The sequence below is a fragment of the Coffea arabica genome, chromosome 3e (genome assembly GCF_036785885.1).
Source record: "Coffea arabica cultivar ET-39 chromosome 3e, Coffea Arabica ET-39 HiFi, whole genome shotgun sequence".
In the NCBI taxonomy this organism is placed as follows: Eukaryota; Viridiplantae; Streptophyta; class Magnoliopsida; order Gentianales; family Rubiaceae; genus Coffea; species Coffea arabica.
In genome coordinates, this window is record NC_092315.1 from 30,220,377 (window position 1) to 30,235,762 (window position 15,386).

Here is a 15,386-nt window from a genome sequence, read left to right on the forward strand (position 1 = left end):
TGCGTTCGTTTGTCATCAACGTGAGTCCTAACCTTCTAGATCCTAGCCTTTCTGTACGGGTTGCATCACAAGTTTGGTGCCGTTCGTATCAATATGTCCAAACCATTGGCACTTGAAGCCCTTGATATCTCTACTCCTAGTTTTAGGAGTTTCATGAGGGGTCTTAGAAGTGGACCTGGATGCATCAACAAGCTTGTTAGGGGTAAAATTGGAATTACGGTTAGAGAAATTACCAGGTGTGCGGCTAGAAGGGCTTGGTGTTGTCGCATTTCCAGTATCATGTGAGGTTCTCCTTGGTGGGTTGCCCTTCCATGAAGGCGATTTGGAAGCTTGGAAGGTACAGCCTTCTCGCCTCAATTTCTTCCCCCTCTCGGCCTTGATGGCTAGTTCAAGAAGATCATGCTTGTCCAAGTAATGTTGGAGCTCCAAGGCTTCTTGAAGGTCGGGGTTGAGACCTCTAAGGAACCTTGCCATGGTAGCCTCACTATCTTCTCGAATGTCCACCCTCGTCATGGCCATCTTGATCTCCTTGGAGTAGTCCTCCACACTCATGTTGCCTTGAGTGAGGGTTTGAAGCTGAGAGTGGAGATCGCGGTTGTAGTGGCTTGGAACAAACCGCTTATGCATTAGTGCCTTGTGTTCACCATTTCGCCTCCGATTAGTCCTGACTTGGTCCCCCCAAACTAGTGCGTAGTCGGTGAACTCAACATTGGCAACCTTCACCTTTTGTTCCTCGCTAAACTCAAATCAATCGAAGACCATCTCGATGCGGCCTTCCCATTCCAACTAAGTCTCGGGTCACTTTTGCCTTGGAACGTAGAGACTTGAATTTTAAGTCCCTTGAGCTCGTTCATAGACGTGCCCCTTTTAGGCCTCTCGGCTCTTTCCTCATCTTCACTAGCCGAGAGTACTCCTCATAGTTTGCTCCTTTGGTGCCATGGTTACTTCGGTTGCGAGATCGAGAACGGGAGCCCCTTGTGAAGCTCTTGGAGAGCTCGTCAAAGCGGTCGTGCCTCTCCTCCATATTTGTTGCTCACTAATCCGCTTAAGCTCATTTTTCATGGCGGTGAACATCAATGAGTAGTCAGTGGTCGGATGAGCTTGCTCTATGACTATCATTTGGTCCTGCAAAAGGTTAGTGAACAAGAAAATAGGACAAATATAATCTCACTTCACTCCCTTAGTGTTTTCACTCTCCCTCGTTTTTCCACACAAAATACTCCAATGATCTTACCAAAAATTCCTTACCCGTCGGATTGGGTAGTCTAGAAATGCCGCAAAGATCCAACAATTGTCACCAAGCTTGATGTGTGTACGGGTCAAAGCCCACGTAATGACCCAGTCCGAGTTCCATTGGGCCCAGTCACACGTGCATGGGCCAAGCTATTCAAAGAATCCCTCCAAGCCCTTGTTAGAGTTGTTCAAGACCAGCATGGAGTCCACAAAGATATTGAGGGCTTGGAGAGAGACAATCAAGTCACTTATGCCATGATCCAAGCCCATGAAGAGTCAAATGGGCCGCCAAGAGAGTTGACCGAATAAGGCCTTAGACCCTAGTATTTATTTAGCAATTGATTAGTGTTGAAGTAAGAGCATGGGCCGGCCCATCTTGTTCCAAGAGCATGGGCCGACTTTTCCCTTTTCTAGTCCCTTTAGGGTTTTAGTAACTTTAGCCTATAAATAGGCTTGCTTTGTAAGGTTTCAGGTCAGAACTTTTATTAATAAAATTGTCTTATTTTCGTTCCTTCTTCTAAGAAGAGTGTTCGAGCCTTTTACTTGTTTTGGCAAGGGTTTTGAGCAATCTTGCGTCTCGTCCTAGATTGTTCTACCGACCTATCCCGTGGACTAGTCACCTTCATTGGAGTCGTCGTCCTACCGTCTTGAATCAAATCGTGTCGTCCGTTTGGTTCTAGATCCCGCAATTCCAAGCGTTGGACAACCTCGCTAGATCCTTGGGCAAACGTGCTACGTGTCTCGAAACAAGTTGATCGAGGAACGTATCAGTTGGCTTCAGAGCCAAGTTGAGGTATCTTTCGTTATATCCATATTTTTCGTAGTTGTGTCGTAGAATTCTTAGTACTTTCCGCTGCCTTGTTCAAAAAAAAAAAATTTACTGTTCATTGTTACTGTTCATCGACACTGTTCACCGTACTGTTCATCCGAATACAAATCTGTCCAGCCTTGTTGTTTGTGTTATCCAACTTGTTTACTTGGTTTTCAAATCTGGATTTTGGCAAAACTTGTTGGAATTTTGTGAATCTTGAAGAGAACTTACAATAATCTTGAGCTTCTTGAATTCTTGACCACAATCTTGAAATTTCTGAAGTTCCTGACAACTTCTTTGAAAGTTCTTGAAAGATCTTGGAGTTCTTGGTAGTTATTATTTGTGGACTTCCTTGTTTTGTGTCGTGGTTAATAGTTGTAGTCAAGAAAAAAAAAACAGAAAACAAAAATGAAAAAAAAGAAAGAAAAGAGGAATCGGTTGGCAAGAAATAAAAAATGAAAGGAAAGAAAGGGGCAACCAAATTGTTTTGAATAGGGGGAACCAAATCTGATTTGTGCAATCTTTCTTGGAGTAGAATTTGGAAGTTACCAAAAGTTGTTTCAAGAAAATTACCAAAGGTTGTTTCAAGAAGGTTACCAAAAGTTGTTTCAAGAAGATTACCAAAAGTTGTTTCAAGAAGGTTACCAAAAGTTGTTCAAGAGGAAGAGGATTTTCAAAAGGTTTCCAAAAACTAACTTGTTTCCAAAATCAATTAGGAAACTAAGTAAAGCACTTGGATAATTCTTTGTACTCACTTGGACACTCTCTCTCCTACCTTTTTAGGAAACTTTCCCAAACTCTCTCATCCATTTTTTTTGGAAACTTTCCTAAATTCTCTCATCCATTTTTTAGGAAACTTTCCTAAACTCTCTCATCCATTTTTTTTGGAAACTTTCCTAAAGTCTCTCATCTATTTTTAGGAAACTTTTCTAAATTCTCTCATCCATTTTTTGGAAACTTTCCTAAATTCTCTCATCCATTTTTTGGTAATTTTCCTAAACTCTCTCATCCATTTTTTGGAAACTTTCCTAAATTCTCTCATCCATTTTTAGGAAACTCTCCTAAAATTTTCTCATCCATTTTTAGGTCCTTTCTTATATTCTCTCATCCACTTTAGGAAACTCTCCTATATTATCTCATCCACTTTAGGAAACTCTCCTATATTCTCTTCCCCATTTTAGGAAACTTTCCTACATTTTCTCCTACATTTGCTCCTATATTTTCTCCTAGATTTTAGGAACATTTTCCTACATTTTCTCCGACATTCTTGTGGTTACACTTGTGGAAAGGTTGGTAACGGTTGTTGGACTTGAGCAGCATTTCTCCACTACCTAATCCAACAGGTAAAGGTATTTGGTAAGTCCATTAGAACACTTCGAGAGATACACGAGGGATGAGCACATACACGTGAGCTTGTGTGACGTGAGGAATCTCCTTTTCTTTGCTTACCATTTTGGCAGGTCACGCACTCATGCCTAGAGAAGTTGCGTCTTACCCATACAACCAAGAATTCTTGGAGAATGAGCCTCTCAAGAGGAGGGGTCTCAAGATGCCTACTCACAAGTACTCCAGTTCCATGCAATCCAGTTCACAACATGGGTATCATTCACTCCGGGAGGAGATGCAACGCCACCGTGCTTTGTGTGTATATGAAAGGTATAAACAAGATTGTGATGAGTATGAGAAGGAGCAAAGAAGTCTGCGTAGAGCATCTAAATCGAGGTCAACTTCAAGCAAACGAGGTTCATCTAAGAAGTGTCTTGACAATCAAGACGAGGAGTTTGAGAATTCTCGAATTGAGTCAAAGCTTCGTGAATCAAAGGATAAATTCCGAAGTCGGACTAAAGCATTGATTGATGACATGATGGAAAGACTTAGCCAAGTGCTAGATTCACACTTGGAGCAACTTAACCATGTGCCAACCGGTGGTAATAAAGGAAAAATTCAGTCCAGTCCCTCGTTGATTGAAGAGCCATGTACGAATGAGTTGCTGCCGAGCCGTGAACAAGAGCTCCCCAATGAAAAACAAAACTCAAGTGCAATGAAGGATCAATGGTCCGAGAAGAAGGGAGTGGGGATAAGCAAGAACAATTTGGCCTTAGTGAAGAGTCAAGAAAAAGAGTTGACCATGTCTACAAACATTGAACGTGTGAACACTTTGTTTGCTAACCGGATAACATGTGTTTTGTTTAGTATATCCTCGTTTGTGCAGGTTAAACAAAGTCAAGTAGAGTTGGTCATGGCATGTTCCATCCCGAAGTCACTTGGACACTTTGTGAGTCTCCATGGAGTTTGTCTTCTAGGAACTAAATCTCTTTGGTATCAATTCATGGAACAACGTCCAATCATATCTGTCCGCACCATTGGAGGATTCATTCGAGCTCATCTTAAAAGGAAAATTCCAGATTCTACTTCTTGTTCTTTACCTATTCATCACCTTTGCCTTATTTTGAGCATGTTACTAGCACTAACTCTTGTTGCTCTTACATAGATCTTGATGATGAAGGACTAGCACTGGACTCTCAAGTTGAATCAATTGGTGGAAGAAATATTGAAGTGTCAAAGGGAGTTCTCACATTTAAATCTTGCTCTAAACCTTCTTACTATTTAGTTAATAACGTTCCCTTATTTCTTTATCCAATTTCTGAATTGTTTCAAGTTGAAGGTCATTTTGTGTTTGTAGGTTGTAAAGCTGGCCAAAATTTCCCAACTATGACTAAAGAGTTGCAACCTGATTTCGTGCTTGTTCCAGATGCATGTGGCGCGAACGCATGTGATTTATATGGAGTGCGTCTCACTTCATTGTTGTCGCTTATGCTGGGTGATGCACACAAGTGTGTCAATCACAATCCGAATGCTACCCTTACCTCCCTGGGTCATGTTTATATGGGTGTACAACACGGGTGGTTCAGTGTCCTACCTCCAGCTTGGAAAGTTGAGCCGACTCAACAATGCCTAGGGCCGAACTGTACCATCTTGCACAACCAGATTCGGGGCTTCCCTAGTCCCAACGAACATCGTTATAAAGTGCACGTGAATGCCCATACTCGAAGACAAATTAGAGAGCTTTGTGTTGCAACCTGGAACGTTCACAAGCCTTACACACGTTCCTTCTTACCTTGGCAAATGTCCTTGTTTGAGAGGCCCTTGAAGCTGACTAAGAGACATGTGCACCGAATTATATTAATCATAACATATGCAAGTGTTATTCAATCTAAGAGGGCCAATATGTGGAGATTTGAGGTGTCATACTGGCAATTCTTGTTAGTCTCATTCATTCCCATCTAGATTTGAGGACAAATCCTTCTCAAGACGAGGGGACTGATGTGTGTATGGGTCAAAGCCCACGTAATGACCCAGTCCGAGTTCCATTGGGCCCAGTCACACGTGCATGGGCCAAGCTATTCAAAGAATCCCTGCAAGCCCTTGTTAGAGTTGTCCAAGACCAGCATGGAGTCCACAAAGATATTGAGGGCTTGGAGAGAGACAATCAAGTCACTTATACCATGATCCAAGCCCATGAAGAGTCAAATGGGCCGCCAAGAGAGTTGGCCGAATAAGGCCTTAGGCCCTAGTATTTATTTAGCAATTGATTAGTGTTGAAGTAAGAGCATGGGCCGGCCCATCTTGTTCCAAGAGCATGGACCGACTTTTCCCTTTTCTAGTCCCTTTAGGGTTTTAGTAACTTTAGCCTATAAATAGGCTTGCTTTGTAAGGTTTCAGGTCAGAACTTTTATTAATAAAATTGTCTTATTTTCGTTCCTTCTTCTAAGAAGAGTGTTCGAGCCTTTCACTTGCTTTGGCAAGGATTTTGAGCAATCTTGCGTCTCGTCCTAGATTGTTCTACCGACCTATCCCGTGGAGCAGTCACCTTCATTGGAGTCGTCGTCCTACCGTCTTGAATCAAATCGTGTCGTCTGTTTGGTTCTAGATCCCGCAATTCCAAGCGTTGGACAACCTCACTAGATCCTTAGGCAAACGTGCTACGTGTCTCGAAACAAGTTGATCGAGGAACGTATCAGATTTGGTTGTCGATGTCTTCTTAATACTTATAGCCTTGTATCTTAGCTTTCAAATGGCTTTGGAATCACTTGAATTGGAGTTGTATATACTGAGATATGACTGAATGAATCAGGACTGCCACAGTAAACTTTGAATTGGAAAATCTGGGGATGTTTTGGTAAATTTGACCTAGATACATTGCAAACTGGACTGAGTGGCCTTCTTCAACATTGTAACCCTTACCACAATCCGACAAGGATAGCTTCAGTTGTGTTAATTCCACTAAGCAACAGCAAACCTGCCTTTTGTTTTCCAACCCAAACTTCGTTTCCGCATATGTCCTAGTTTGATTTTGCACTTATACGTTCCATATGATTTTACTCTAGTGATATGTGGATTCGGTTTATGACTCGTATTCGAGCCTTATTGTGGTGCTAATTAAAGGTGTTTGATAGCTTGTGATTTGTGGGTGTTGAGGTTTGGTTGGAAAGTAAAGAAAGACAAGGGAAATGCTGTCGAAATTTTCGTGGAGCTTCTGCACAGTCTCGGGAAATTTGCTATATCTTGATGTAGGAATGTCGGAATTGAGTTCCGTTTATTGCGTTTTAAACTAGATTCATAGGGCTATAAACCATGTAAATTTCAGACCCTATTTATGTCTGTACCATTTATGGTGATTTTTCAAAGTTGACTGAAATATTGTACCTGTTCAGTCTTTCACTGGATAAAGCAGCAACTCGAGTCTTGAATTTGACTGACTTGCGTTCTGAATTTTATGAGGGTGTTTTCTGGAAAGTTATAGCCCTTTGAATGTATTTTCCAACGGTATAACTTTTACTAATTTTGGACTTACAAAACTTGAGATACGATTTTTCATATAGGGTTGCGCGAAACTGGAAAATCCTGTTTTCCTAGTATCGATCTTACTTTCATTTTCTACTTCAAATTTGGAGTTGGTCAATCATTGTAGGTAGGGTTTTGAGGTTGTTCATGCCTTTAGGACTAATCGTTATCTTTTCACTCCAAAGTCACCTCTTCGCTTTACATTAATGGTTCATTTGGATAGGCACCTGACTTGTAATCGAGTTTTACTTGCGAATTCCATTTATTAGGTCTTGGAGCCCAGTCTTAAGTGTTTGTCCTTGATTGTTCTAGGAGGTGCCGGCGAGTAAAGCCACACTTGGGAAAGAAACTTTCGAAATTATCCTTATTTGATCAGGTGAGTGTACCACTCCCGTGAATTATTGTTAAACTGGTTTCCTGTACTTGCGAATTGCTAGTTGAATGTCTTTCCTGACTGTTTATCTTGTATGAGACGAGGGTGTACTTTATCACACTCGTTCTCTTGCCTGTACTGAACAAACTGGAATCTATTACTTGTACTTGTTATGTACTTGAACTTGTTACTTGCACTTGTTATGATGTCGTTTGGAAGAGTATCCAACGACCTTCCTGTTAAACTTGAGCTCAACCTCATGGGGAGTTAATTAAATCGAGCCAGCGAGGGCTTGGTCGAGATAATTGACAATCCATGGGTGCCTGTTCCTGGGGGAATCTTTGGGTATTGAGACTCTTGATTCCGGTATACTCGAGTATTACCATTCCTGTTCCTGTTTGGCGTTCGGACCCGGTAAGGGATATGTTTGGTGAACGGGATTTTGGCGTTAAAGTGGTGATCTACTGGACTGGTTCCTTTATTTGAATGTTGACGGAGGGTCAACGAGGCTGGATCAAGTATTGCAACGGGGAATTGGCTCCTGAGAGCCACCTGTATCCTTTGAATTGTGATGTTCGTTTATTTCTGTTACTTGATGCGGATATGTGTCCTATAAGTGTTTTCCCATGATTTCTATTGTTATATTTTGGTACCTCATTGAGCTTCTAGCTCACCCCGTTCCGTTATCCTTGTTTTCCTTACAGGAAACCACCTTTTGGAGACTCTGATATTTTGAAGCATGAGTTGAGGTAGTTTTAATCCTCTTTTGTGTAGCTCCTCGATGTATGGAAAACCTTAAATGTATTTTGGTCCAATGTTTTCCTTTTGAACTGTAAATTTGCAAACATGTGTATACAAAAGTGTTTAACCATGTTCATGAGTTATTTTGGTTTGGAAATGTTCTGTTCTAGGGTTGTAGAAAGTTGTTATGCTTGTTTGGATTTTCAGATGGTGAATGCTTTCTTCTCGACGTTCTCTTGAGCGTTTGGTAGGGTTTACGTTTGTTCCGGATCTGTAGTCCCGGCGAGAGTTGTGCAGGCGGTCCGCCGAACCCTTTGGTTCGCCTTAGGGTGAGGTGGGGCTATCACAGGTGGTATCAGAGCCAGGTTCGCGTGGTCTCTGCGCGGAGTGAGCTTGGGCCAAGTGGTGTTATGGTCCCGATTCCGTGAATGTGTACGAATGTATAAGTGCTCTTTGAGCATAAGCTATGGATCGTGAAGTGTTATAAGATATAAACCTTTAGCATGGTGCTTTGGGATAGTAGATCTGTAGGTCAGGTAAGAATCTCGATTGTAGATGAATTACTCTTGGGACTGGCCAGCCCGAGTTGTGAAGTTATCTTATTTTGGGATTCTTTTACCCGACTACTAAATAGATGAGCGCCTAGGTTAGTAATGACTTGGGCGGACTAGAATTTGATTCTATGGAACGTCATGTGATGTGTTAGGGTTTCATTAAGGATGATTGACCCTGCCTAGGATATAAATCGTGTTATTCTCATAGAAAGTTTTTGGTTAGTTGCTTGTGTACCATTGGCCTAGTTAGTGCATTGTTCTCTTAATAACTTTCATGCGATTTCTTTTGTTTGAATCTGATTCACTGTTACTGTGTGATTTATCTGCTAAAGACATGATATATGTATATGGCCTACTTTTATCACTGTATTTGTATACTTTTGTTTTAATATTGTATTCGTGCTTCGACCCTAGACCGGTTAAGCCAAATGGAGGGTACTCGTAGTGGCCGGGGCCGAGGGCGTGGAACCTCAAATGAAGGAGGAAATCGGGAACCAATGTCTGGACCTAATCCTGAACCTGGAATGGATCCTAACATTCAGGTGGCTGCCGCTATCCAACGTATGACCGACCTTTTGGCTCACGTGGTAGGACATCAAGGCCAAAATCCTATTAATCAGCAAGAGAACCCTGGTAATCATATAGAGGGTGAGGATAGAGCCCTCGAACGATTTCAAAAGTTCTCGCCACCGAAATTCCTTGGAGGACCAGACCCCGATGTGGCCGAGAGGTGGTTAGAGAAGATGATTGATATCTTTGCCGCGCTACACTACACTGAGGAGCGACATGTGACATTTGCCGTCTTCCAACTGGAGGGAGCGGCCCGATCTTGGTGGAACATCATAAGAATGAAATGGGAAAGAGAACAAACCCCAAGGACGTGGGTGAATTTTATGAGAGAGTTCAACACGAAGTATTTTCCACCCCTGATCTAGGAAAAGAATGAAGATGAGTTTATTAGACTCCGCCAGGGAACTCAAACCGTCGCCGAATATGAGAGCCAATTTACCTGGTTGTCCAAGTTCGCTCCTGAACTAATCATGACTAAGCAAAGGAGGATAAGGCGTTTTGTCCAAGGATTGAACGTTGAGATCCAGAAAGACCTGGCTGTCGCCCAACTCAATACTTTTAGTGATGCGGTAGAGAAAGCTCAACGAGTTCAAAGCGCGCGATTTCAAGTTAGAAACTTTCAAGTTAAGAAAAGGGGATTTTCTGGAAGTACCTCAGAGCAAGGGGTTAGGGTACGCCTCCTAAGATTGGAAGGGGAAACGGGGGAGTACAATTACCGAGAATGTCAAGTGGTGCCTTACAAAGAGACTCAGTCTCCGCTTCTCGTGGTCCCTGCGGGTACTGTGGGAAGCCGAATCACACGGAGAACGTCTGCTGGAAGAAAGGAAGGAAATGCCTGCGTTGTGGGAGCGCAGACCATCAAATCGCAAATTGCCCAGGCCGATCTCGAGAAGGGAGTAGGAGCCAACAGCCAACCACGACCAACCCTGACCAGTCAAAGGGGGAAAAGAATGGATCGAAAGTGTCAGCTCGGGTGTACTCCTTAGAACAACATCAAGTCTCTGACCCATTTGAGGACGTGGAGGGTAAGATTCTAGTATCTCACCGTTTGCCCGCTCGAATGGTGTATAAGAAATGCAATTTGGCAAGGAAGAAGAAACTATACCAAAGAATTCAATGATCCTGGTTAGTGAAGGGGTACAGATTGGTTAGCTAAGTATGATACTCGATTTGGCTGCGAGAAGGAAGTAGTAAAATTTTTGTATCCCGAAGAAGACGATGATAAGGAATTTCGAGGACGAAATTCTTTTAAGGGGGAGAGAGTGTGAGGACCCGTAAATCTTTCCGAATTTCTAGACTTTGTTTTATTTAATTGCACACTTTTATACCTTTTCTTTATTAGAAAAATTTCCCAGATAATTTTTATGAGCAAATATAGTTTTTAAATCATTTTTTCTAGTATAAGTTAGTTCATGTGAAATTAAGAGTGTATATCGAATGTGGGACCCACTAGTGCGGTAAGTTCGATGAAATTCGGTCGATTAGGTTACGTTTAGTATCCAGCGATTAATGTACTAGGTGATAAGAGACAATTAGAGATTACCAAGATGGATGATCATTGGAGAGACAAAAGGATAACTCTAAGTCTAAAAGGTGTGACAAGTGTCACTTTCTTACTCAGGGGTGGACTTTGACCATTTTATCACCTTTACTAAATCACCAAAAATTGACCCAAAATTCATCTTCTTCACAAGCTCCTTGGCCGAACTCCATATTGAGAGAAAAGAAAGAAAGCTTCAACCTTCAACTTCCATTTCTTGCACAAATCTTGCAATTCAACCATCCAAACTTGAAATTATTCCATAAAAACCTCTAGCTAGGTAGGATTGAGGAAGTTGGTGGAGTTGTTTTGGAAGCAAGAGACTTAAGCTACTACCTTTTGTGAGTTATCAAGGTATGGTGTGTAAATATTCATTGTTTGTTTCCAATAATGGTGAATTCATGACTTGTGAAGGTTAGTTAGGTGATTTTGTGGAGGTTTTCATGACTTTTGGTGGTGTTTGATGAATTTTTGATTTTATGCATAATTTTTCTATTTTTATATGTTTAATGTTGATTGGCCATGTATGATGGTCTAGTATGGGTCAGAATGAAGCTTTGGTATGATAATTGTAAGGATTAGTGGAAAATTCCTGGTTTGAAGCAAAAAATTCCAGATTAGGGTTTCTTTTAGGACTGTTCTGCCCGGTACTATTTGACTAGGTTAGAGGCCGAATTAGCCTTGGGTTAAAACATAAAAGTTGTAGATAATGATGTTCTAGAGTTTCCTGCAAAATTTCAGCTCAATCGGAGCAACGGAACCTGTGAAAAGACTGAAATACCCCTGCTACCCTGTTTCTATCCGAACATGCTAATCAGCTTTTGTAATTGGTTGTTTTGACCCGGAATACTACTGATTTGGTTGTCGATGTCTTCTTAATACTTATAGTCTTGTATCTTAGCTTTCAAATGGCTTTGGAATCACTTGAATTGGAGTTGTATATACTGAGATATGACTGAATGAATCAGGACTGCCACAGTAAACTTTGAATTGGAAAATCTGGGGATGTTTTGGTAAATTTGACCTAGATACATTGCAAACTAGACTGAGTGGCCTTCTTCAACATTGTAACCCTTTCTCTTAGCTTCGAAATGGTGTAAATTACACCACAATCCGACAAGGATAGCTTCAGTTGTGTTAATTCCGCTAAGCAACAGCAAACCTGCCTTTTGTTTTCCAACCCAAACTTCGTTTCCACATATGTCCTAGTTTGATTTTGCACTTATACGTTCCATATGATTTTACTCTAGTGATATGTGCATTCGGTTTATGACTCGTATTCGAGCCTTATTGTGGCGCTAATTAAAGGTGTTTGATAGCTTGTGATTTGTGGGTGTTGAGGTTTGGTTGGAAAGTAAAGAAAGACAAGGGAAATGCTGTCGAAATTTTCGCGGAGCTTCTGCACAGTCTCGGGAAATTTGCTATATCTTGATGTAGGAATGTCGGAATTGAGTTCTGTTTGTTGCGTTTTAAACTAGATTCATAGAGCTATAAACCACGTAAATTTCAGACCCTTTTTATGTCTGTACCAGTTATGGTGATTTTTCAAAGTTGACTGAAATATTGTACCTGTTCTGTCTTTCACTGGATAAAGCAGCAACTCGAGGCTTGAATTTGACTGACTTGTGTTCTGAATTTTATGAGGGTGTTTTCTGGAAAGTTATAGCCCTTTGAATGTATTTTCCAACGGTATAACTTTTACTAATTTTGGACTTACAAAACTTGAGATACGATTTTTCATATAGGGTTGCACGAAACTGGAAAATCCTGTTTTCCTAGTATCGATCTTACTTTCATTTTCTATTTCAAATTTGGAGTTGGTCAATCATTGTAGGTAGGGTTTTGAGGTTGTTCATGCCTTTAGGACTAATCGTTATCTTTTCACTCCAAAGTCACCTCTTCGCTTTACATTAATGGTTCATTTGGATAGGCACCTGACTTGTAATCGAGTTTTACTTGCGAATTCCATTTATTAGGTCTTGGAGCCCAGTCTTAAGTGTTTGTCCTTGATTGTTCTAGGTGGTGCCGACGAGTAAAGCCACACTTGGGAAAGAAACTTTCGAAATTATCCTTGTTTGATCAGGTGAGTGTACCACTCCCGTGAATTATTGTTAAACTGGTTTCCTGTACTTGCGAATTGCTAGTTGAATGTCTTTCCTGACTGTTTATCTTGTATGAAACGAGGGTGTACTTTATCACACTTGTTCTCTTGCCTGTACTGAACAAACTGGAATCTATTACTTGTATTTGTTATGTACTTGAACTTGTTACTTGCACTTGTTATGATGTCGTTTGGAAGAGTATCCAACGACCTTCCTGTTAAACCTGAGCTCAACCTCATGGGGAGTTAATTAAATCGAGCCAGCGAGGGCTTGGTCGAGATAATTGACAATCCATGGGTGCCTGTTCCTGGGGGAATCTTTGGGTATTGAGACTCTTGATTCCGGTATACTCGAGTATTACCATTCCTGTTCCTGTTTGGCGTTCGGACCCGGTAAGGGATATGTTTGGTGAACGGGATTTTGGCGTTAAAGTGGTGATCTACTGGACTGGTTCCTTTATTTGAATGTTGACGGAGGGTCAACGAGGCTGGATCAAGTATTGCAACGGGGAATTGGCTCCTGAGAGCCACCTGTATCCTTTGAATTGTGATGTTCGTTTATTTCTGTTACTTGATGTGGATATGTGTCCTATAAGTGTTTTCCCGTGATTTCTACTGTTATATTTTGGTACCTCATTGAGCTTCTAGCTCACCCCGTTCCGTTATCCTTGTTTTCCTTACAGGAAACTACCTTTTGGAGACTCTGATATTTTGAAGCATGAGTTGAGCTAGTTTTAATCCTCTTTTGTGTAGCTCCTCGATGTATGGAAAACCTTAAATGTATTTTGGTCCAATGTTTTCCTTTTGAATTGTAAATTTGCAAATATGTGTATACAAAAGTGTTTAACCATGTTCATGAGTATTTTGGTTTGGAAATGTTCTGTTCTAGGGTTGTAGAAAGTTGTTATGCTTGTTTGGATTTTCGGACGGTGAATGCTTTCTTCTCGACGTTCTCTTGAGCGTTTGGTAGGGTTTACGTTTGTTCCGGATCTGTAGTCCCGGCGAGAGCTGGGCAGGCGGTCCGCCGAACCCTTTGGTTCGCCTTACGGTTAGGTGGGGCTGTCACACTCCTTGGTGGGTTGCCCTTCCATGAAGGCGAGTTGGAAACTTGAAAGGTACGGCCTCCTCGCCTCAATTTCTTCCCCCTCTCGGCCTTGATGACTAGTTCAAGAAGATCATGCTTGTTCAAGTAATGTTGGAGCTCCAAGGCTTCTTGAAGGTCGGTGTTGAGACCTCTAAGGAACCTTGCCATGGTAGCCTCACTATCTTCTTGAATGTTCACCCTCATCTTGGCCATCTCGATCTCCTTGTAGTAGTCCTCCACACTCATGTTGCCTTGAGTGAGGGTTTGAAGCTGAGAGTGGAGATCGCGGTTGTTGTGGCTTGGAACAAGCCGCTTGCGCATTAGTGCCTTGATTTCTCGCCAAGTTCGGACTCGTGGTTCACCATTTTGCCTCTGATTAGTCCTGACTTGGTCCCACCAAACTAGTGCGTAGTCAGTGAACTCAACAGTGAGAACCTGCACCTTTTGTTCCTCGCTATACTCATAGCAATCGAAGACCATCTCAATGCGGCCTTCCCATTCCAACTAAGCCTCAGGGTCACTTTTTCCTTGGAGCATAGGGACTTGAATTTTAAGTCCCTTGAGCTTGTTCTTAGACTTGTCCCTTTTAGGCCTCTCGGCTCTTTCCTCATCTTCACTAGCCGAGAGTACTTCTCATAGTTTGCTCCTTTGGTGCCATGGTTACTTCGGTTGCGAGATCAAGAACGGGACCCCCTTGTGAAGCTCTTGGAGAGCTCGTCAAAGCGGTTGTGCATCTCCTCCATTTGTTGCTCACTAATCCGCTTAAGCTCGTTTTTCATGGCGTTGAACATCAATGAGTAGCATTCTTTCTTTGTCAGCATCTTTTTGAATTTGTTTGTTCCTACGATATTCTCGTAGAACTTCTCCAATATCAAAAGGTTTTGAAGCTGGTTGCTGCTGATCTGGAAAGAAAGCTGAAGGGGAAGGTGTGGTTACATTACCAAAATAAAAAGTTATTGGCCAATTTCTAATAGGAGTTGCCCCAAAAGCTGGACTTACCTTGGGAGGAGGTGTTTCAGGTCCTAAATCATATTTAGGAACTTCTCCTGTAGTACGCAGAATATGAATTTGATTTTGAATAAATTTAGTTTCCTTTTCTCTATTGAAAATAAATTCAGCTAATGAAGATGGATTAGAAGGTAAAATATATTTAAGATCTTCAAGTCTTTTTTCAAAGACAGAAATCATATGAGACACTTGAGAATTTTGTGTCTGAACAGTAGCGTCTATATGATTTACCTTACCTTTGACCTCAGTCACCTCTTTATGAATAAAGGTAAGAGCAGAATTTTGGATCAGTGAATTTTCAGTTTGCCAATTAAGAACATCTTCTGCCGGGTTTGGTGTGATAGTTTCTCCACTAGGAAGAACCATAGGAGCACTATTTTGGATTTTTGGGGTATGTCTTGCACCATTTTTGTTGAAGGTTTCTAATTTGGGAAAATCTTCTTCCCGAAACATGAAACATTCTTGAACCTGTGGAAGAGGATTCTGGATCAATGGTTCAACTTTGCAAAAGGGTTTTGGTTCCCAA

The 15,386-nt window shown here is 41.5% G+C and overlaps 1 protein-coding gene across 1 annotated transcript in view; it reads left to right on the forward strand.

Moving 5' to 3' along the window:
• LOC140038467 (uncharacterized) overlaps positions 1–14,988 on the forward strand; it is a 141,828-nt gene extending 126,840 nt beyond the window's left edge. Inside the window, exons 3-4 of the mRNA XM_072083829.1 lie at positions 14,671–14,778; positions 14,971–14,988. Coding sequence (XP_071939930.1) covers positions 14,671–14,778; positions 14,971–14,988 — 126 coding nt within the window. The remainder of the gene's footprint in view (positions 1–14,670; positions 14,779–14,970) is intronic.
• Positions 14,989–15,386: the final 398 nt, after the last annotated feature.